The 25,026-nt window shown below is 39.3% G+C and overlaps 2 protein-coding genes across 2 annotated transcripts; both read left to right on the top strand.

Moving 5' to 3' along the window:
* The first annotated feature begins 864 nt into the window (after positions 1-864).
* On the top strand, positions 865-4,977 carry LOC123743360 (NLR family CARD domain-containing protein 3-like). Its single transcript, XM_082972274.1, has 4 exons — positions 865-972; positions 1,102-1,330; positions 1,666-4,395; positions 4,809-4,977. Exons 2-3 carry the CDS (start codon positions 1,120-1,122, stop codon positions 3,438-3,440), a joined length of 1,986 nt encoding a protein of 661 aa, XP_082828400.1. The 5' UTR covers positions 865-972; positions 1,102-1,119; the 3' UTR covers positions 3,441-4,395; positions 4,809-4,977.
* Positions 3,450-12,113, top strand: LOC106591106 (stonustoxin subunit beta-like). The gene is made up of 4 exons (XM_082972247.1): positions 3,450-3,475; positions 7,570-7,743; positions 8,056-8,102; positions 8,372-12,113. Exons 1-4 carry the CDS (start codon positions 3,450-3,452, stop codon positions 8,893-8,895), a joined length of 771 nt encoding a protein of 256 aa, XP_082828373.1. The 3' UTR covers positions 8,896-12,113.
* The last annotated feature ends 12,913 nt before the right edge of the window (positions 12,114-25,026 follow it).

Here is a 25,026-nt window from a genome sequence, read left to right as displayed (position 1 = left end):
CAACAAAGAAATGCAAAAACTAGAACAACCCAACATAGAAAATCTAAACTAGAAAACAACAGCTTTCTATGGTCAGGACGTGACAGCTCTCATATTACTGTATTGAACTAATATTTTCAATATTTATATATTGATGTCACAAGTGTATCATTTGTACAGTTCTTTATTAAAAATATAGTTATTTGTTACATTTGACTATGTAAAACCTAGCAGTACTACTGATTTCTCTGTGAGTGAAGCAGATATAAAGCATTTAGCAAAAAAACATTTGTCTCTCTGAAGTGAAACCATCAAGTGATAGATTTTAAACAAATACATGTCTGTTATTGAACAACCCCATGCCATGATTAGATTGTGAGAAAACACAATTTATTAAAAAATGTCTTTAAAACAATAAAATCTAATTTACGAACGTTTCTAAAAGGTGATATATAGTGTTTTGGAACTCTTCTTATGTTTCCCATCTGAGATCAGAGTAGATGAGAGATGTAATGTTTGTCTCTGTTGTGTTGAAGCCCAATCAAGCAGGAGAGACCAGCCTCCCCTGTACCCAGCTGTGTGTCGATGAAGAGTGACCGGTCTATGAAACTACCTAGAAACTTTAGAGAGGGAGACTTTTCTACTGAACAAAGGTAAGAAGAACTCATGGGTCATGGTCAGTGAGTTAAACAACACTGTCTCTAGTCATTTCTCCTCTCCCATTTTCCCATTTCTTTTTGTTGTTTTGATAATCCACAGGCTAATCATTTTGTCCATTTTCATAGTCCTAAAACAATATTAAACAAACACAATGTTCCCTCCCTGTGTGTGTGTGTGTGTGTGTGTGTGTGTGTGTGTGTGTTTGCATTCCCTGGATGAGGAGATGTAATCTCATGTTTTGTCCACAGAAACCAACAGGAGAGATCAGAGTCAGAGATTCTCAGTGGTCAGTCTTCCCAGAGTCATCAAACAGACCTGGCCTCCATATTCAGTGTATGTGGTCCTGTTATGTACATTTGTTTTTGTTTACCTCAAGTAAAGTTGATCTTTCAATCATTCATTATTGTGTTAATGAGAAAGCATTAATTCTCTTGCATAACTTATTTACTTTATTTATTTCAGTTGCTTGAAGAGAATATTATGACATTTGTGAAGAACGAGCTGAAGATGTTCAAGAGGATTCTTAGTCCAGAACTCCCAGAAGGCTTTGAGAGTCAGAAGCAGGATAAGGAAGTGGTGGACGCTGAAGATGAGAAGCAGGAGAGCAGTGCCAGAGAGGGGGCTCTGAAGATCACACTGCACGTCCTGAGGAAAATGAACCAGAAGGAGCTTGCTGACACACTGGAGAACTGTAAGATTTGTCTGCCTCATGTTGAATGCTGTTTTATAACATTTAAGAGCTGTAGCTAAAGTCCAGCTAAAGTAGCTGTGTAACTCAATAATATTGTAACATTCTTAACACAAACCCTAGTGACCTCATCAAGTAGCAGCAGGGATGTGTTGTGGTGATTAATTTAGAGAGAGAGAGAACATTAATAATAATATAAATCAGTCACACTACTCTGTAATGCATTATGAAAACATTTATACAGTCAGTTAAGAGAATAAATTATAATTTAAAACAGTCCTACAATACTGTAGTTATTAAAACAGACATAATATTAATATCCTCTGTGTTATTTCTAGATTCAGATGAGCTTGCTGTGATTTGCCAACGTGAACTCAAATCTAATCTAAAGAAGAAGTTTCAATGTGTATTTGAGGGGATTGCTAAACAAGGAAACCCAACACTTCTCAATAAGATCTACACAGAGCTCTACATCACAGAGGGTGGAACAGGAGAGGTCAATAATGAACATGAGCTGAGACAGATTGAGACAACAACCAGGAAACAAGCAAGACCAGAGACTGCAATCCAATGTAACGACATCTTCAAACCCTTAACTGGACAAGACAAACTTATCAGAACTGTGCTGACAAAGGGAGTCGCTGGCATTGGAAAAACAGTCTCTGTGCAGAAGTTCATTCTGGACTGGGCTGAAGGAAAAGCAAATCAGGATGTCCAATTTGTATTTTCCTTCCCTTTCCGGGAGCTGAATTTGATGAAAGAGGACAAACACACTTTCATTGAACTTCTCAATCACTTCTCAATGGAAACCAAACAATCAGGAATCTCCATCTACAACAAGTACAAAGTTCTGTTCATCTTTGATGGTCTGGATGAGTGCCGACTGCCCCTAGACTTCCAGAGGAACAAGATCTGTTGGGACGTCACAGAGTCAACCTCAGTGGATGTTCTGCTGACAAATCTCATCAAGGGAAATATACTTCCCTCTGCTCTCATCTGGATAACTACCCGACCTGCAGCAGCCAATAAGATCCCTTCAGAGTGTGTTGACCAGGTGACAGAGGTACGAGGGTTCAATGACCCACAGAAGGAGGAGTACTTCAGGAAGAGATTCAGTGATGAGGACCTGGCCAGCAGAATCATCTCACACATAAAGAAATCAAGGAGCCTCCACATCATGTGCCACATTCCAGTCTTCTGTTGGATTTCTGCAACAGTCCTTGAACACATGCTGAAACATAAGAGAGAAGAGATGCCCAAGACTCTGACTGAGATGTACACACACCTTGTGGTGTTTCAAACCAAACAGAAGAATGAAAAGTATCTTGGGAAAGAAGAGACAGGTCCACACTGGAATAAAGAGAGCATTCTGTCACTGGGAAAACTGGCTTTTCAACAGCTTGTGAAGGGCAATCTGATTTTCTATGAAGAAGACCTGAAAGAGGCTGGCATTGATGTCAATGAAGCCTCAGTGTACTCAGGATTGTGCACACAGCTCTTTAAAGAGGAATGTGGGCTGTACCAGGACAAGGTGTACTGCTTCATGCATCTGAGCATTCAGGAGTTTCTGGCTGCTGTATATGTGTTCTTCTCATTCATCAACAACAATGAGAATCTCATGGACAAACTGCAAACAAAAGACGAGCCTGAAGTTACTTTCTACAAGAGTGCTGTGGATAAAGCCTTACAAAGTGAGACAGGAAACCTGGACCTTTTCCTCCGCTTCCTTCTGGGCCTGTCACTGGAGTCCAATCAGAAGCACTTACGAGGTCTACTGACAAAGACAAGAAGCAGCTCACAGAGCCATGAAGAAACAGTCAAGTACATCAAGGAGAAGATCAGGGAGAATCCCTCTCCAGAGAGGTGCATCAATCTGTTCCACTGTCTGAATGAACTGAATGACCATTCTCTAGTGGAGGAGATCCAAAGCTACCTGAGATCAGGAAGTCTCTCTAGAGACAACCTGTCACCTGCACAGTGGTCAGCTCTGGTCTTTGTGTTGCTGACTTCAGAAAAGAAGCTGGATGTGTTTGACCTGAAGAAATACTCCAGATCAGAGGAAGGTCTTCTGAGGCTTCTGACAGTGGTCAAAGCCTCCAGAGTTGTTCTGTGAGTACATCAAATGATATTGTGGCAAACCTCTTCAAAGTTAGGAGCGTTTGTCACAAATTAAGTGGGAAACTGTCACCAAAGTCAGCCCAGAATTAAAGTTATTTCGAACATGACAGTACCTGTGTGTTTGTTTCGCTGTCCTGGTCCACGCAGGCCGCAGGTAAGGTCAAGGATAGCAGGGTTCGGTACACAAATCTGGTTCTCGGTAGGTCCAGGTCTAAACGCCAACAGGTAAGTCCAAAACAGTCCAGCCCGTACACGGTAAATCCAGCCAATGTAGATTGTCTCTTTCTCTATGGTTCATAGATCCTTCCCGCCCTCTCTCTCTCTTCCTGGTTTTTCTTGACCTTTTATCTGTGGGTCGGCTCCACCTTCTGAGGGTTCCCCTTGCTTCTGGGAATTGTAGATCTGTAGTTCTGATCGGGGTGGCCATTTTAGTGATCGGGCAGAGCCCGTTTATTAGTTCTTTCCTCATATATCTGCCATTTATCACTCGACCCCCTTCTTTGCCACAATATATAAGAACTAATCATCAGGAAGAAATATTCAATTTAGAGAAAAATATGTATTATAATATGTATATAATATTATATTGAATAACATATTGAAACAGTGCATTGCTGTTCACATTAGTATAACAATATGACCATACAATTCTAGGAGACAGAAGATGAATCTATATGTTGTTTGAGAAAATAAACCTAATGCATCTACCATTGTCCTTCTACACTACTCGTTAAATGAACAGTGTGTTTGTGAAGTCATGATGCTCTCTCTGTCAGGCTGTCAGGCTGTGGAGTCACAGAGGAAGGCTGTGCTTCTCTGGTCTCAGCTCTGAGGTCAAACCCTTCACACCTGAGAGAGCTGGATCTGAGTAACAATGACCTGAAGGATTCAGGAGTGAAGCTGCTCTCTGCTGGACTGGAGGATCCCCACAGTAAACTGGAGACTCTGAGGTCAGTATTCCTGTAGTTGGTCAACAAGTGATAACTGTTCACCAGATCCACATGTGTTTACCAGGCACACATAGTCCACACCATATGTGTTTGGACAGTGAAGCTTACAGTTTTAAATTTGGTGCTATGCTCCATCATTTTGGATTTGAGATATAATGTTTCATATTAGGTGACAGTACAAAATGTCACCTTTTATTTGAGGTTAATGGTGAGAGGTTAGTATGTTTTGTTGTAGCCTCTGTAATTCTCTCACTCATTATTTTTCATGATTCATTCATGATCTTTCTCAATCATGGCATCATCAGGATTACTTTAGTAGAGTTCAGAAACATGTTATCTACTCACTTAGAAAGAAAATTACTCACCACCAAAGAATATCAGTGTGATTTTAATATGATTTGAATCTTTGTCAGGCTGTCAGGCTGTCGAGTTACAGAGGAAGGCTGTGCTTCTCTGGTCTCAGCTCTGAGGTCAAACCCCTCACACCTGAGAGAGCTGGACCTGAATAACAATGACCTGAAGGATTCAGGAGTGAAGCTGCTCTCTGCTGGACTGGGGAATCCCCACTGTAAACTGGAGACTCTCAGGTCAGTATTCCTGTAGTTGGTCAACAAGTGATAACTGTTCACCAGATCCACATGTGTTTACCAGGCACACATAGTCCACACCATATGTGTTTGGACAGTGAAGCTTACAGTTTTAAATGTGGTGCTGTACTCCAGCATTTTGGATTTGAGATAGAATGTTTCATATTAGGTGACAGTACAGAATGTCACCTTTTATTTGAGGGTATTTTCATACATATCTGTTGCACCGTTTAGATATGAAAGCACTTTATGTATCTAGTTCTCCGATTTGAAAAAGTCAAATTGGACAAATTCACATATATTGTATTAATTTAGTCATAAGTTTATTATTTGGTCCCATATTCCATGCCTGCAGTGATTACATCAAGCTTGTGATTCTACTAACTTGTTGAATGCATTTGTAGTTTGTCTTGGTTATGTTTTGGATTGTGTTTTTCCTAATAGAAACTGAATGGTGAATAATGTCCTGTCATTTTGGAGTCACTTCACTTGTATTGTCAGTAAGAATAGAAGATGTTTCTGAACACTTCTACATTCATGTGGATGCTACCATGATTATGAATAATCATGAATGAATCATGAATGATGATAAATGAGAAACTTACAGAGGCACAAAGATCAGACCCCCTCTGTTATTGGTAATGGTGAGAGGTTAGTATGTTTTGTTGTAGCCTCTGTTATTGGTAATGGTGAGAGGTTAGCATGTTTTGTTGTAGCCTCTGTTATTGGTAATGGTGAGAGGTTAGCATGTTTTGTTGTAGCCTCTGTTATTGGTAATGGTGAGAGGTTAGCATGTTTTGTTGTAGCCTCTGTTATTGGTAATGGTGAGAGGTTAGCATGTTTTGTTGTAACCTCTAACTTTCTCGTTCATCATTCATGATTGATTTATGATTTGCATGTTATCTACTCACTTAGTCAGAAAATTTCTCCAGTCATCATCCACCATTTTAATATTGGGCAAAACACAACCAAAACAAACTGCAAATGTAACCATTTGTAAGTTTTGAGAATTACACAAAAATTAATTTCCACAAAGTTTGCTGCTTCAGTGTCTTTAGATATTTTTGTCAGATGTTACTATGGAATACTGAAGTATAATTACAAGCATTTCATAAGTGTCAAAGGCTTTTATTGACATTTACATGAAGTTGATGCAGAGTGAAAATCTGCAGTGTTGACCCTTCTTTTTCAAGACCTCTGCAATCCGCCCTGGCATGCTGTCAATTAACTTCTGGGCCACATCCTGACTGATGGTAGCCCATTCTTGCATAATCAATGCTTGGAGTTTGTCTGAATTTGTGGGTTTTTGTTTGTCCACCTGCCTCTTGAGGATTGACCACAAGTTCTCAATGGGATTAAGGTCTGGGGAGTTTCCTGGCCATGAACCCAAAATATCAATGTTTTGTTCCCCGAGCTACTTAGTTATCACTTTTGCCTTATGGCAAGGTGCTCCATCATGCTGGAAAAGGCATTGTTCGTCACCAAACTGTTCCTGGATGGTTGGGAGAAGTTGCTCTCGGAGGATGTGTTGGTACCATTCTTTATTCTTAGGCAAAATTGTGAGTGAGCCCACTCCCTTGGCTGAGAAGCACCCCCACACATGAATGGTCTCAGGATGCTTTACTGTTGGCATGACACAGGAATGATGGTAGTGCTCACCTTGTCTTCTCCGGACAAGCTTTTTTCCGGATGCCCCAAACAATCGGAAAGGGTATTTATCAGAGAAAATTACTTTACCCCAGTCCTCAGCAGTCCTATCCCTGTACCTTTTGCAGAATATCAGTCTGTCCCTGATGTTTTTCCTGGAGAGAAGTGGCTTCTTTGCTGCCCTTCTTGACCCCAGGCTATCCTCCAAATGTCTTCTCCTCACTGTGCGTGCAGATGCACACAACTGCCTGCTGCCATTCCTGAGCAAGCTCTGTACTGGTGGTGCCTCGATTACACAGCTGAATCAACTTTAGGAGACGGTCCTGGCGCTTGCTGGACTTTCTTGGGCGCCCAGAAGCCTTCTTCACAACAATTGAACCACTCTCCTTGAAGTTCTTGATGATCCGATAAATGGTTGTTTTAGGTGCAATTTTACTGGCAGCAATATCCTTGCCTGTGAAGCCCTTTTTGTGCAAAGCAATGATGACGGAACGTGTTTCCTTGCAGGTAACCATGGCTGACAGAGGAAGAACAATGATTCCAAGCACCACCCTCCTTTTGAAGCTTCCAGTCTGTTATTTGAACTCAATCAGCATTTCAGAGTGATCTCCAGCCTTGTCCTCGTCAACACTCACACCTGTGTTAACGAGAGAATCACTGACATAATGTCAGCTGGTCCTTTTGTGGCAGGGCTGAAATGCAGTGGAGATGTTTTTTGGGGATTCAGTTCATTTGCATGGCAAAGAGGGACTTTGCAATTCATTGCAATTCATCTGATCACTCATCATAACATTCTGGAGTATATGCAAATTGCCATCTTACAAACTGAGGCAGCAGACTTTGAGAAAATTAATATTTGTGTCATTCTGTAAACTTTTGGCCACTATTTTCACCACCAAAGAATAGCAGTGTGATTTTAATATGATTTGACTCTTTGCAGGCTGTCACGCTGTCTAGTCACAGAGGAAGGCTGTGTTTCTCTGGTCTCAGCTCTGAGGTCAAACCCCTCACACCTGAGAGAGCTGGACCTGAGCTACAATCACCCAGGAGACTCAGGAGTCAGACTGCTCTCTGCTGGACTGGAGGATCCACACTGCAGACTGGAGAAACTCAAGTATGTAGAGGGTTTATGTCAATGTTCATATCAGACATGTTTGACTTATCAGGCTAGTTAAGACAAACATTCTTACCAACACTTGGACAAAGTTATATGCGTGTGTGTGTGTGTGTGTGTGTGTGTGTGTGTGTGTGTGTGTGTGTGTGTGTGTGTGTGTGTGTGTGTGTGTGTGTGTGTGTGTGTGTGTGTGTGTGTGTGTGTGTGTGTGTGTGTGTGTGTGTGTGTTCAAGTGTGTGTGTGTGTGTTCAAGTGTGTGTGAGTTCAGGTGTATCCCTCAATGACTGTCTGTTCTTCTGCTTACTGCGACAGTGTGGAACATGGTGGAGAGTACACAATGAAACCTGGGCTTAGAAAATGTGAGTGTTGACTGCTGTGTGTGTGTGTGTGTGTGTGTGTGTGTGTGTGTGTGTGTGTGTGTGTGTGTGTGTGTGTGTGTGTGTGTTTAATTAATGGGAATAAGTGTGTTTTATATATAACATATGACCATTCAAGAAGCCTCAAGTTACCTTAACTTCTCCTTTTGATACCTAGAAACATCTACATTAAATGAATTAGTGAAAAGTGAGTTAACATTCTAATGTGAATGATGATGATTTCTAATATTGTGTCTGGTTTCATCCATCAGATGTCTGTGATCTCACACTGGACCCAAACACAGTAAACAGACTCCTCTCTCTGTCTGAGGAGAACAGAAAGGTGACATGTAGGACAGAGGAGCAGCCGTATCCTAATCACCCAGAGAGATTTGAGGACTGTGACCAGGTGCTGTGTAGAGAGGGTCTGACTGGGCGCTGTTACTGGGAGGTAGAGTGGAGTGGGAGAAGGGCTGTTATAGGAGTGACATATAAAGGAATCAACAGGAGAGGAAGGGTTGATGACTGTTGGCTTGGATACAATGACAAGTCCTGGAGTCTGTTCTGCTCTGACAACAGTTACATTGCCTGGCACAATAATAATGACACTACCATAGACGTCCGCCCCTCCAGCTCCCACAGAGTAGGAGTGTATCTGGACTGGCCAGCTGGCACTCTGTCCTTCTATAGAGCCTCCTCTGACACACTAACCCACCTGATCACATTCACCTCCACATTCACTGAGCCCCTCTATCCAGGGTTTAGGGTTTATGAAGACTCCTCAGTGTCCCTGTAAATAATAACCTGACACACACACACACACACTGAACACACACAAACACACACACTGGACACACATACACACACTGGACAAACAAACGCACACACAGGACACACACTCACACAGGACACACACACACACACTGGATACATACTGAAAACACACACACACAGTGAACACACGCAAATACACACACTGGACACACAATGGACACACGCAAACACACACACACACAATGGACACACGCAAACACACACACTGACACACACACACACACACACACACACACACACACACACTGAACACACACAAACACACACTGGACACACACACACACTGAACACACACAAACACACACTGGACACACACACACACACTGGATACACACACACTGGACACACACACACAAACCGGACACACACACACACACACACACACACACACACACCTGGACACACACACTTGACACAAGACACACACAGGACTCACACACATAGGACTCACACACACACACTGGACACACACACACACACACACTGAACACACACACACACACCCTGGACACACACACACACTGGACACACACACTTGACACAAGACACACACACAGGACTCACACACACACTGGACACACACACACACAGACATACGCACACACACTGGACACTGGACACACACACACACACACTGGACACACATACACACACTGGACAAACAAACGCACACACAGGACACACACACACACACTGGATACATACTGAAAACACACACAGGACACAGTGAACACACGCAAATACACACACTGGACACACACACACAATGGACACACGCAAACACACACACTGAACACACACACACACACACACTGAACACACACACTGGACACATACACACACTGGACACACACACACACTGGACACACACACACACACTGGACACACACACACACACTGGACACACACACACACACTGTACACACACACACACACTGGACACACACACACACTGGACACACACACAGGACACACACACAAACTGGACACACACACTTGACACAAGACACACACACACAGGACTCACACACATAGGACTCACACACACACACTGGACACACACACACACACACACACACACACACACACACTGAACACACACACACACCCTGGACACACACACACACCCTGGACACACACACACACACTGGACACACACACACACACTGGACACACACACTTGACACAAGACACACACACACACACAGGACTCACACACACAGGACTCACACACACACTGGACACACACACACACTGGACACACACACACACTGGACACACACACACCACAGACACACGCACACACACTGGACACTGGACACACACACACACACACACTGGATAAACACACACACACACACACACACTGGACACACACTGAACACGCACACACACACTGAACACACTCACTGGACACACACACACACACACAAACAGGACTCACACACAGACACACAACACACACACTCACACAAACACACACACACACTGGGCACTGGACACACACACACAGACACACACACTGGATAAACACACACACACACACACTGGTCACAAACACACACATGACACACACAAACAGAAACACTGGACACACACACACACACACACACGCTAGACAAACACACGCACGCTGGAAACACACACACTGGACACACATTGGACACACACTGGACACTCACACACACACACACACACACACACACACTGGATAAACACACACACACACACACACACACACACACACGCACAAACACACTGGACACACCCTGAACACTCACACACAGGACTCACACACACACACACACTGGACACACACACACTGGACACACACACACACACACACACTGGACACACACACACACACACACACACACTGGGCACACTTACACTGGATAAACACACACACACAGACACACACACACACTGGTCACTGGACGCACACACACACGACACACACAAACACTGGACAAACACACACACGCTGGAAACACACACACACCCTGGACACACACACACACACTGGACACACACTGGACACACAGTGAACACACAGTGAACACACACACACATATGCGTCTTCCTATAATTGTGAGGACCTTGACACAGGACCTTCAAATGAGGACCATCATTTCTGATTGGGAACAAACAGACACCTCATTCCAGCACCAAGTGGTCCCACAAACACAGATTTCAATTCAAAACCTGAAAAACTCCAATGAAGGTTGGTGGGACTTTAATTGTGGAGGACAGGCTTGTAATGGCTGGAGGGGAATAAGTGGAATAAGTTATAAATCCCCTAGAACAAAAAACCCCAAAACACACACTATGTCAGTTACATTATAATAGTCTATGGTGATCTCAATCAGTTACATTATAATAGACTATGGTGATCTATATCAGTTACATTATAATAGTCTATGGTGATCTCAATCAGTTACATTATAATAGACTATGGTGATCTATGTCAGTTACATTATAATAGTCTATGGTGATCTCAATCAGTTACATTATAATAGACTATGGTGATCTATATCAGTTACATTATAATAGACTATGGTGATCTCAATCAGTTACATTATAATAGTCTATGGTGATCTCAATCAGTTACATTATAATAGACTATGGTGATCTATATCAGTTACATTATAATAGTCTATGGTGATCTCAATCAGTTACATTATAATAGACTATGGTGATCTATATCAGTTACATTATAATAGTCTATAGTGATCTATCAGTTACATTATAATAGTCTATGGTGATCTATATCAGTTACATTATAATAGACTATGGTGATCTATATCAGTTACATTATAATAGTCTATAGTGATCTATATGAGTTACATTATAATAGTCTATGGTGATCTATATCAGTTACATTATGTAGCTGATGACCGCTAGCAGTGGTTAGCTGACTACTAGCTAGCAGGAGAGTATTTTATAATATAAAAAAAGATATGTGAAGAAAAAGATATAGAAAGCTATATACATGGGACACGACAAGACGAAGGACAAAGATGTCTGAATGCTACGCCATCTTGGATCAACCGCAGAGCCCCACCTGTTTTGCTTTTTTTTGTTGCCTGATTTGCATGTTATTTTGGCATTAATACGTGTCACGTATCAGTTTGCAAACAATGTAAAAAAATTAAAATAATAAAGTCGAAGACAAACATGGTCTCTTTTTTGTTTTCTTGAGTAAAGCAGCTCCAAAATACGGGAAATACTGAGCGTAGGGGTTGGTAATGTTCTGTAGTTGCGCCTTGATTGGCTCAGTGTTCTGTCACTCATGGAGACACTATGTCACCGCAAAATCTACAGGGAGAGCTCGAAAATTCAAGCCCATTGGGTGCTGCCATAGAGTTATATTTGAAGTGCCCATCCAAAAGGCTCAAGGTCATTGGCCACAGATAAAATGACGTCAAATCACATTATATCTAAAGTAGCTTTGATTGGACTGTTCATGTCAATATCATACGTTCAAAATCTTAGCTAGCAATGAGTGGTTTGGAATGAGTGGTTTGGAAGGAATCAGTGGCAAACTGCACGCATTGCAAAGCAATCACTAGCCAGCAATTCAGTGGAGAGGGTGTGTGGTCCAGTTCTGCATTTAAGGGTCTCTTTTCCAAGCTTAAAAGGATAAACATTCACATGCAACACCATGGGACAGAACAGGTTGAGTACATTGGCTAAGCATGACTTCAGCTGCGTTCAAATGAACTGGAAACTGGGAAATGTCAGACTTCAGTGAGTTCAGGACAACTGGAAACTTGAAAAGAAACGAGCTCCGACTGAGAAAATACGTTTTGAACGGTCATCCAACTCGAAATTCCAAGTGGGGATCTCGGGCCTCTTTCTAAAGCTCCGACCTGAAGATCACTGACGTCATAATTCGAACTTCCCAGTTCCCATTTGTCTTGAAAGCACCATAAATCCAGAGAATGACAGACATTGATGACAAAATGTGCCTACACGAAACACATCCCTTATTTTAAGTGTATCTACAATTCTCTATGGGAAAATGCCTACGTAGCACAAACGAAAAGACAATTAAAACAACGCATAGCTGAACACCGCAGCTCAATCAGGTGTAAGAACATTGACTATCCAGTAGCAGCTCACTTTGTTGAAGCTAACCATCCAATCTCCTCCCTCAAATACACAGGCATTGTTGAAGCTAACCATCCCATCTCCTCCCTCAAATACACAGGCATTGTTGAAGCTGACCATCCAATCTCCTCTCTCAAATACACAGGCATTGTTGAAGCTAACCATCCCATCTCCTCCCTCAAATACACAGGCATTGAGCATGTTGCTCTACCAAGGAGAGGAGGTAACATGGAGATCCTACTACTACAAAGGGAGACTTACTGGATATCCTGTCTAAAAACATGGACCCCTAGTGGTCTGAATATTGACCTTCTTATGAACAGGGTAATGTCATATCCTGTCTAAAAACATTGACCCCTAGTGGTCTGAATATTGACTTTGATCTCAGGCCCTTCTTATGAACAATTATCTCTTATAAATGGATATATTCTTTCTACAGCTTATCAGAGTACATCCAATATGTTCCCCTGTTGATGATGCTCATTATGCATTATGGTTGAACCAAAACATTACATGGAACAAATGTTTTTATTGAAATAGGAAACAATTAAATATGTGAAATTGAATTAAACAATAATGTATGTTGATGCTAATGTTATGTACAATATTCAATGATGTTTTCATATGATAACAATAGCCTAATATATTCAATATGCCATAAACTATAGTTTTTTTAACAGTTTCACTCAATTCATTCTTAATAACTATGACACATCCCTCACTATTGTCATTGGTTGCACTAATTCACTGTTTGTCTACATAACCTGGTTCAAGTATTCATGACATCACCCTGAAGAAGACACAGTGATGCTGAAACGTAGGTAAATACCCAATAAATTACTGGGAGTTTATATATGGAGTGTGCGACTCTATTTTTTATAGCTTTATAGTTTATTAGCCGTTAGTCAGAACCTCCACATTAAAAAATATATATATTGGGAAAACTATTGGAACCATTTCCCTGTTTGACCACTAGGTATTATGGGTATTATGACACCTCCACTGTGGGGCTCTATAAAACTATTGGAACCATTTCCCTGTTTGACCGCTAGGTGTTATGGGTATTATAACACCTCCACTGTGGGGCTCTATAAAACTATTGGAACCATTTCCCTGTTTGACCGCTAGGTGTTATGGGTACTATAACACCTCCACTGTGGGGCTCTATAAAACTATTGGAACCATTTCCCTGTTTGACCGCTAGGTGTTATGGGTATTATGACACCTCCACTGTGGGGCTCTATAAAACTATTGGAACCATTTCCCTGTTTGACCACTAGGTGTTATGGGTACTATACCATGTTTACTTTCTCTCTCTTTGAACGTAAACAACGACTCCCGGTCGGAATATTATCGCTTTTTTACGAGAAAAATAGCATAAAAATTTATTTTAAACAGCGTTTGACATGCTTCGAAGTACGGTAATGGAATATTTTAAAATTTTTTGTCACGAAACGCGTCGGGCGCGTCACCCTTCTTTACTCTTCGGATAGTGTCTTGAACGCACGAACAAAACGCCGCTATTTGGATATAACTATGGATTATTTGGAACCAAAACAACATTTGTTGTTGAAGTAGAAGTCCTGGGAGTGCATTCTGACGAAGAACAGCAAAGGTAATCCAATTTTTCTTATAGTAATTCTGAGTTTAGTGAACTCCAAACTTGGTGGGTGTCAAATTAGCTAGCCCGTGATGGCGTCAAATCTACTCAGAATATTGCAAAATGTGCTTTTGCCGAAAAGCTATTTTAAAATCTGACACCGATTGCATAAAGGTGTTCTGTATCTATAATTCTTAAAACAATTATGTTTTTTGTGAACGTTTATCGTGAGTAATTTAGTAAATTCACCGGAAGTTTTCGGTATGTTTGCTCGTTCTGAACGTCACATGCAAATGTAAAAAGCTGGTTTTTGATATAAATATGAACTTGATTGAACAAAACATGCATGTATTGTATAACATAATGTCCTAGGAGTGTCATCTGATGAAGATCATCAAAGGTTAGTGCTGCATTTAGCTGTGGTTTTGGTTTTTGTGACATTATATGCTAGCTTGAAAAATGGGTGTGTGATTATTTCTGGCTGCGTACTCTCCTGACATAATCTAATGTTTTGCTTTCGTTGTAAAGCCTTTTTGAAATCGGACAGTGTGGTTAGATTAACGAGAGTCTTGTCTTTAAAATGGTGTAAAATAGTCATATGTTTGAGAAATTGAAGTTATAGCATTTAAGGTTTTTGAATATCTCACCACTCGATTCCACTGGCTGTTGACTAGGTGGGACGATTTCATCCCACCTACCCGAGAGAGGCTAAGGGAAGAACAGTGGAGACAGTGATGAAGTCCAGAGTTAGGGAGGTTAGTTAGAACAGAATCTAAGGGAAGAACAGTGGAGACAGTGGTGAAGTCCAGAGTTAGGGAGGTTAGATAGATTCTGTTCTAAGGGAAGAACAGTTATGACATTGATGTTATGATGCAATAAACAGGTAAAACAGGTGAACATGTTAGATGTTCTGTAAACAGTAACAACATATGACCTCTATCTGACCTGAACCTAGTTATTATAGATGTTCTGTAAACAGTAACAACATATGACCTCTATCTGACCTGAACCTAGTTATTATAGATGTTCTGTAAACAGTAACAACATATGACCTCTATCTGACCTGAACCTAGTTATTATAGATGTTCTGTAAACAGTAACAACATATGACCTCTATCTGACCTGAACCTAGTTATTATAGATGTTCTGTAAACAGTAACAACATATGACCTCTATCTGACCTGAACCTAGTTATTATAGATGTTCTGTAAACAGTAACAACATATGACCTCTATCTGACCTGAACCTAGTTATTATAGATGTCCTGTAAACAGTAACAACATATGACCTCTATCTGACCTGAACCTAGTTATTATAGATGTCCTGTAAACAGTAACAACATATGACCTCTATCTGACCTGCACCTAGTTATTATAGATGTTCTGTAAACAGTAACAACATATACCTGTGAAGGATTTCTCATTCACCTGGTCCACCTACCTACCATCTCCTAAAGCCCAGTCCTGTCTCTATACCTGTGAAGGATCTCTCTCATTCTCTCTCGATCTACTCCCCCCACTTATCTCCATATAATAAATCCTCTTCAGTTTCCACTGTGTATTCTGGGCTTTATGAAGACATTGTTCAGAATGATTAGGATCCAATATAATCCTAGATGATTGTTTAATGGCATCAACATGTACATGCAGTATGACAGATCTACAAGTTGTTCAATGAATCAGGAAAGCAGCAGATACAGCAGTCAGCACAGCCAGGAGGACACAATGGTAGATGGTATACTGTAGCCTGTCAATATGCAATGGGACCAGGGAGGGACACAATGGTAGATGGTATACTGTAGCCTGTTTAATATGCAATGGGACCAGGGAGGACACAATGGTAGATGGTATACTGTAGCCTGTCAATATGCAATGGGACCAGGGAGGACACAATGGTAGATGGTATACTGTAGCCTGTCAATATGCAATGGGACAAGGGAGGACACAATGGTAGATGGTATACTGTAGCCTGTCAATATGCAATGGGACAAGGAAGGAAACAATGGTAGATGGTATACTGTAGCCTGTCAATATGCAATGGGACCAGGGCCTGTCAATATGCAATGGGACCAGGGAGGACACAATGGTAGATGGTATAGTGTAGCCTGTCAATATGCAATGGGACCAGGGAGGACACAATGGTAGATGGTATACTGTAGCCTGTCAATATGCAATGGGACCAGGGAGGACACAATGGTAGATGGTATACTCTAGCCTGTCAATATGCAATGGGACCAGGGAGGACACATTGGTAGATGGTATACTGTAGCCTGTCAATATGCAATGGGACCAGGGAGAACACAATGGTAGATGGTATACTGTAGCCTGTCAATATGCAATGGGACCAGGGAGAACACAATGGTAGATGGTATACAGCCTGTCAATATTTATCCTAATGTCAAAGTTAGTCTGCAATCAGGGTTAGGCCTAGCAGAATGTATTTATATTTTTTATGAACCTTTATTTAAACAGGGATTCACATTGAGATAAAACTCTTTTACAAGAGCCCTGTATACATTTACAGATAAAACCCAGTACATCAATAAAACACAACAGCCCTAATATACATTACAATATAACACTATTATAAAACACACTGTAATAAAACACTATAATAACACACACTATAATAACACACTATAATAAAACACACTATAATAACACACACTATAATAACACACACTATAATAACACACACTATAATAAAACACACTATAGTAACACACACTATAATAAAACACACTATAATAAAACACACTATAATAAAACACACTATAATAACACACACTATAATAACACACACTATAATAACACACACTATAATAACACACACTATAATAACACACACTATAATAACACACACTATAATAACACACACTATAATAACACACACTATAATAACACACACTATAATAACACACACTATAATAACACACACTATAATAAAACACACTATTATAACACACACTATAATAAAACACACTATTATAACACACACTATAATAACACACACTATAATAACACACACTATAATAACACACACTATAATAACACACACTATTATAACACACACTATAATAAAACACACTATAATAACACACACTATAATAACACACACTATAATAACACACACTATAATAACACACACTATAATAAAACACACTATTATAACACACACTATAATAAAACACACTATAATAACACACAACAGCCCTAATATACATTACAATATAACACTATAATAAAACACACTGTAATAAAACACTATAATAACACACACTATAATAACACACTATAATAACACACTATAATAACACACACTATAATAACACACACTATAATAACACACACTATAATAAAACACACTATAATAACACACTATAATAAAACACACTATAATAACACACACTATAATAACACACACTATAATAAAACACACTATAATAACACACACTATAATAAAACACACTATAATAACACACACTATAATAAAACACACTATAATAAAACACACTATTATAACACACACTATAATAAAACACACTATAATAACACACAACAGCCCTAATATACATTACAATAAAACACTATAATAAAACACACCATAATAACACACTATAATAAAACACACTATAATGACACACTATAATAAAACACACTATAATAACACACTGTAATAAAACACTATAATAACACACACTATAATAACACACTATAATAAAACACACTATAATAACACACACTATAATAACACACACTATAATAACACACACTATAATAACACACACTATAATAACACACACTATAATAAAACACACTATAATAACACACACTATAATAAAACACACTATAATAACACACACTATAATAAAACACACTATAATAACACACAACAGCCCTAATATACATTACAATAAAACACTATAATAAAACACACCATAATAACACACTATAATAACACACTATAATAACACACACTATAATAAAACACACTATAATAACACACACTATAATAAAACACACTATTATAACACACACTATAATAAAACACACTATAATAACACACAACAGCCCTAATATACATTACAATAAAACACTATAATAAAACACACCATATTAACACACTATAATAAAACACACTATAATAACACACTATAATAAAACACACTATAATAAAACACACTATAATAAAACACACTATAATAACACACACTATAATAAAACACACTATAATAACACACACTATAATAAAACACACTATAATAACACACACTATAATAAAACACACTATAATAACACACACTATAATAAAACACACTATAATAAACACACTATAATAAAACACACTATAATAACACACACTATAATAACACACACTATAATAAAACACACTATAATAAAACACACTATAATAACACACACTATAATAAAACACACTATAATAACACACACTATAATAAAACACACTATAATAACACACACTATAATAAAACACACTATAATAAAACACACTATAATAAAACACACTATAATAAAACACACTATAATAACACACACTACAATAAAACACACTATTATAACACACACTTAATAAAACACACTATAATAAAACACACTATAATAACACACACTATAATAAAACACACTATTATAACACACACTTAATAAAACACACTATTATAACACACACTATAATAAAACACACTATAATAAAACACTCTATAATATAACACACTATATGTCACGTCCTGACCATAGTAAGTTGTTATTTTCTATGATTGAGTGGGCAGGGCGTGACAGGGGGTGTTGATCTGTTTTTGTATGTCTATGTTCAGGTTCTAGTTGTTGTATTTCCATGTGGGTTGTTTGGCATGACCTCCAATTAGAGGCAGCTGGTTGTCGTTGTCTCTAATTGGAGGCCATATTTAAGTTGATGTTTGTCCCACCTGTCCTTGTGGGTGATTATATTTTGAGTAGTGTATTTCTCTCTGATTCACAGGTTTTGTTATTTTGTTCATTCTAAGTATTTTGGTGTTTTTGAAAAGTTTCACGGTCATAATAAAGATGTGGAAATATGAACACGCTGCACCTTGGACTGATCCTTTTTACAGCTGTGACACTATAATAAAACACAATACATAACATTAAACATATTTAAGAAAGGAATTGCATTCTGTAACATAAAAGTCTCCAATCAATAATGTAAAATGCCTGAAAGGCAGCAGAATATCTAACTGCTGTTTATTGATCCACACATGGGGCAAAAACAAATAAAAGTAGATTTTCTCAATTCAGTCCAGACCAGATGGATCTCCAGAGTTATATTAACATGTGGTTCATTAACATGAACAGTTCAGTCCAGACCAGATGGATCTCCAGAGTTATATTAACATGTGGTTCAGTAACATGAACAGTTCAGTCCAGACCAGATGGATCTCCAGAGTTATATTAACATGTGGTTCAGTAACATGAACAGTTCAGTCCAGACCAGATGGATCTCCAGAGTTATATTAACATGTGGTTCAGTAACATGAACTGTTCAGTCCAGACCAGATGGATCTCCAGAGTTATATTAACATGTGGTTCAGTAACATGAACAGTTCAGTCCAGACCAGATGGATCTCCAGAGTTATATTAACATGTGGTTCAGTAACATGAACTGTTCAGTCCAGACCAGATGGATCTCCAGAGTTATATTAACATGTGGTTCATTAACATGAACAGTTCAGTCCAGACCAGATGGATCTCCAGAGTTATATTAACATGTGGTTCATTAACATGAACAGTTCAGTCCAGACCAGATGGATCTCCAGAGTTATATTAACATGTGGTTCAGTAACATGAACAGTTCAGTCCAGACCAGATGGATCTCCAGAGTTATATTAACATGTGGTTCAGTAACATGAACAGTTCAGTCCAGACCAGATGGATCTCCAGAGTTATATTAACATGTGGTTCATTAACATGAACAGTTCAGTCCAGACCAGATGGATCTCCAGAGTTATATTAACATGTGGTTCAGTAACATGAACAGTTCAGTCCAGACCAGATGGATCTCCAGAGTTATATTAACATGTGGTTCAGTAACATGAACAGTTCAGTCCAGACCAGATGGATCTCCAGAGTTATATTAACATGTGGTTCAGTAACATGAACTGTTCAGTCCAGACCAGATGGATCTCCAGAGTTATATTAACATGTGGTTCAGTAACATGAACAGTTCAGTCCAGACCAGATGGATCTCCAGAGTTATATTAACATGTGGTTCAGTAACATGAACAGTTCAGTCCAGACCAGATGGATCTCCAGAGTTATATTAACATGTGGTTCAGTAACATGAACAGTTCAGTCCAGACCAGATGGATCTCCAGAGTTATATTAACATGTGGAACACCTGGAAACCATGGAAACCAAGTGTTTGATGTATTTGATACCATTCCACTGATTCCGCTCCAAAGATTACCACGAGCCCATCCTCCCCAATTAAGGTGCCACCAACCTCCTGTAGCTACAATATGTATAGGGCATACATTCATTACCATGAGTCCATCCTCTCTACCAACCTCCATACATTCATTACCATGAGTCCATCCTCTCTACCAACCTCCATACATTCATTAGCTGGTAATAAAAGTCATACTTAATCTGTATGTTCCTGGTCAATTCTGAAGTGTTGTTATAGTTTGATTGTACCGCTGACACAATTACCTCGACACAAAACATTTCTACGGGACCGTTCTGTAACGTTGAGCCCTCCCTTAACAAAAAAAGATTGCAGTTTTGAAACTGCAGTAAAAGTGCAGTAACTAAAGTCGACTGTGGTATTTTGGACGCAGTAATTGCAGAATAACTGCAGTGTACTGCAGTTGACCTGCAGTTATACTGCAGTCTTAACGGCAGTTGCAGTGCAAAATTACTGCAGTAATTTTTTATTTATTTTGGACGTAGTATTTGCAGCATACTGCAGTTATACTGTACTCTGACTGTAGTTATACTGCAGTTATAATGCACTCTGACTGTAATTATACTGTACTCTGACTGTAGTTATAATGCAGTTAATGCACTCTGACTGTAGTTATACTGCAGTTATACTGCACTCTGAATGTAGTTATACTGCAGTTATACTGTAGTTATACTGTAGTTATATAGCAGTTATAATGCACTCTGACTGTAGTTATACTGCAGTTATACTGTACTCTGCTAAGGTCATCTGACATATAAAGAGGGAGAATGGTCAACATGCAGGTTTGGATCCCTGCTAAGGTTATCTGACATATAAAGAGGGAGAATGGTCAACATGCAGGTTTGGATCCCTGCTAAGGTTATCTGACATATAAAGAGGGAGAATGGTCAACATGCAGGTTTGGATCCCTGCTAAGGTTATCTGACATATAAAGAGGGAGAATGGTCAACATGCAGGTTTGGATCCCTGCTGAGGTTATGTTGCGTGACATTGATACTTCCTTTGTTGGAAAGGTATCATGTGATCCTGTCAGATTTGTATTATTACTGTCTGATAGTCTTCATCAATTATTGTAGCTACATCTGTCTGATAGTCTTCATCAATTATTGTAGCTGCATCTGTCTGATAGTCTTCATCAATTATTGTAGCTGCATCTGTCTCATAGTCTTCATCAATTATTGTATCTGCATCTGTCTCATAGTCTTCATCAATTATTGTAGCTGCATCTGTCTGATAGTCTTCATCAATTATTGCAGCTACATCTGTTTCATAGTCTTCATCTGTCTTTAGTTTGAATCACGTTGACGTTTGCATATGCAATATCCATTTCTTTCTGAAATCATTCATGTAAAAATAATGACACATTTTCTTCCCAAACCGGATAAGTTGTGAACTACAAATATGGCGACATTTTGTAGTTTAATTTTCTAACCCTAATTGGATTCTTATCAATATATTCACCAGTATCATTACAATATGCCTGTAAATTGATATGCACCCTATGGCCGCCAGGGGGATGGGATTGAACAAATACGTCTGATTCACCCCAAATATATTTGTGCCAAGCCACAAGTCTGAGCTACCAAAAAGAAAACATATAATTATGGGGATTCCATGACCAGAAAAGGCTTGTTAATATAGAAGGTTTTCTAGGGGTGTATAGAGCTTCATGTCTTGTTAAATAGAAGGTTTTCTAGGGGTGTATAGAGCTTCATGGCTTGTTAAATAGAAGGTTTTCTAGGGGTGTATAGAGCTTCATGGCTTGTTAAATAGAAGGTTTTCTAGGGGTGTATAGAGCTTCATGACTTGTTAAATAGAAGGTTTTCTATGGGTGTATAGAGCTTCATGGCTTGTTAAATAGAAGGTTTTCTAGGGGTGTATAGAGCTTCATGACTTGTTAAATAGAAGGTTTTCTAGGGGTGTATAGAGCTTCATGGCTTGTTAAATAGAAGGTTTTCTAGGGGTGTATAGAGCTTCATGGCTTGTTAAATAGAAGGTTTTCTAGGGGTGTATAGAGCTTCATGGCTTGTTAAATAGAAGGTTTTCTAGGGGTGTATAGAGCTTCATGGCTTGTTAAATAGAAGGTTTTCTAGGGGTGTATAGAGCTTCATGGCTTGTTAAATAGAAGGTTTTCTATGGGTGTATAGAGCTTCATGGCTTGTTAAATAGAAGGTTTTCTAGGGGTGTATAGAGCTTCATGTCTTGTTAAATAGAAGGTTTTCTAGGGGTGTATAGAGCTTCATGGCTTGTTAAATAGAAGGTTTTCTAGGGGTGTATAGAGCTTCATGGCTTGTTAAATAGAAGGTTTTCTAGGGGTGTATAGAGCTTCATGTCTTGTTAAATAGAAGGTTTTCTAAGGGTGTATAGAGCTTCATGGCAGAAAACAAGTGTATGAATTGAAATGTTTATAAAAACATATCGAAGCCTTGAGAACCTGGGAAATATACTATTTAAACATTCTACACCCTTTATATGGCCATTATCCACATAATGTCCATAACCTCACCTCTATACCCATTATCCTCATAATGTCCATAACCTCACCTCTATAGTCATTATCCACATAATGTCCATAACCTCACCTCTATACCCATTATCCTCATAATGTCCATAACCTCACCTCTATAGTCATTATCATCATAATGTCCATAACCTCCCCTCAATACCCATTATCCACATAATGTCCATAACCTCACCTCTATAGCCATTATCCTCATAATGTCCATAACCTCACCTCTATACCCATTATCCTCATAATGTCCATAACCTCACCTCTATACCCATTATCCTCATAATGTCCATAACCTCACCTCTATACCCATTATCCTCATAATGTCCATAACCTCACCTCTATACCCATTATCCTCATAATGTCCATAACCTCACCTCTATACCCATTACCCACATAATGTCCATTACCTCACCTCTATACCCATTATCATCATAATGTCCATAACCTCACCTCTATACCCATTATCCTCATAATGTCCATAACCTCACCTCTATAGTCATTATCATCATAATGTCCATAACCTCCCCTCAATACCCATTATCCACATAATGTCCATAACCTCACCTCTATACCCATTATCCTCATAATGTCCATAACCTCACCTCTATACCCATTATCCACATAATGTCCATAACCTCACCTCTATACCCATTATCCACATAATGTCCATAACCTCACCTCTATACCCATTATCCTCATAATGTCCATAACCTCACCTCAATACCCATTATCCACATAATGTCCATAACCTCACCTCTATAGCCATTATCCTCATAATGTCCATAACCTCACCTCTATACCCATTATCCTCATAATGTCCATAACCTCACCTCAATACCCATTATCCACATAATGTCCATTACCTCACCTCTATAGCCATTATCCTCATAATGTCCATAACCTCACCTCTATACCTATTATCCTCATAATGTCCATAACCTCACCTCTATACCCATTATCCTCATAATGTCCATTACCTCACCTCTATAGCCATTATCCTCATAATGTCCATAACCTCACCTCTATACCCATTATCCTCATAATGTCCATAACCTCACCTCAATACCCATTATCCACATAATGTCCATAACCTCACCTCTATAGCCATTATCCTCATAATGTCCATAACCTCACCTCTATACCTATTATCCTCATAATGTCCATAACCTCACCTATGTTGCCATGGTTTTCAGCACAGCATATTTCTGATAACAAGACAGTTATGTACTAAATTCTCACTGTCTATCCAAATAGAGCAGCTGGGCCATGATTTGGCTTTCACCTTCAGACAATACATCCCTCTGTTAAGTAGCCCACAGAACCCAAGCAGATAAACACACCTGTCACAATACATCCCTCTGTTAAGTAGCCCACAGAACCCAAGCAGATAAACACACCTTCAGACA

The sequence above is a fragment of the Salmo salar genome, unplaced genomic scaffold, assembly GCF_965601325.2.
Source record: "Salmo salar unplaced genomic scaffold, fSalSal1 ptg000619l, whole genome shotgun sequence".
NCBI classification, from domain to species: Eukaryota; Metazoa; Chordata; class Actinopteri; order Salmoniformes; family Salmonidae; genus Salmo; species Salmo salar.
The sequence above is the reverse complement of the archived record's forward strand: the minus strand, read 5'-3'. Positions and strand labels throughout refer to the sequence as shown.

What these genes read in the sequence shown, in the direction of transcription:
- LOC123743360 (XM_082972274.1), top strand. Translation starts at nt 1,120, where the DNA reads ATGACATTTGTGAAGAACGAGCTGAAGATGTTCAAGAGGATTCTTAGT. An exon ending in TGCTGACACACTGGAGAACT is followed by an intron (nt 1,331 to 1,665) that starts GTAAGATTTGTC and finishes TGTTATTTCTAG; the next exon opens with ATTCAGATGAGCTTGCTGTG.
- LOC106591106 (XM_082972247.1), top strand. Translation starts at nt 3,450, where the DNA reads ATGATATTGTGGCAAACCTCTTCAAA. An exon ending in TGCAGACTGGAGAAACTCAA is followed by an intron (nt 7,744 to 8,055) that starts GTATGTAGAGGG and finishes TTACTGCGACAG; the next exon opens with TGTGGAACATGGTGGAGAGT. An exon ending in GAAACCTGGGCTTAGAAAAT is followed by an intron (nt 8,103 to 8,371) that starts GTGAGTGTTGAC and finishes TTCATCCATCAG; the next exon opens with ATGTCTGTGATCTCACACTG.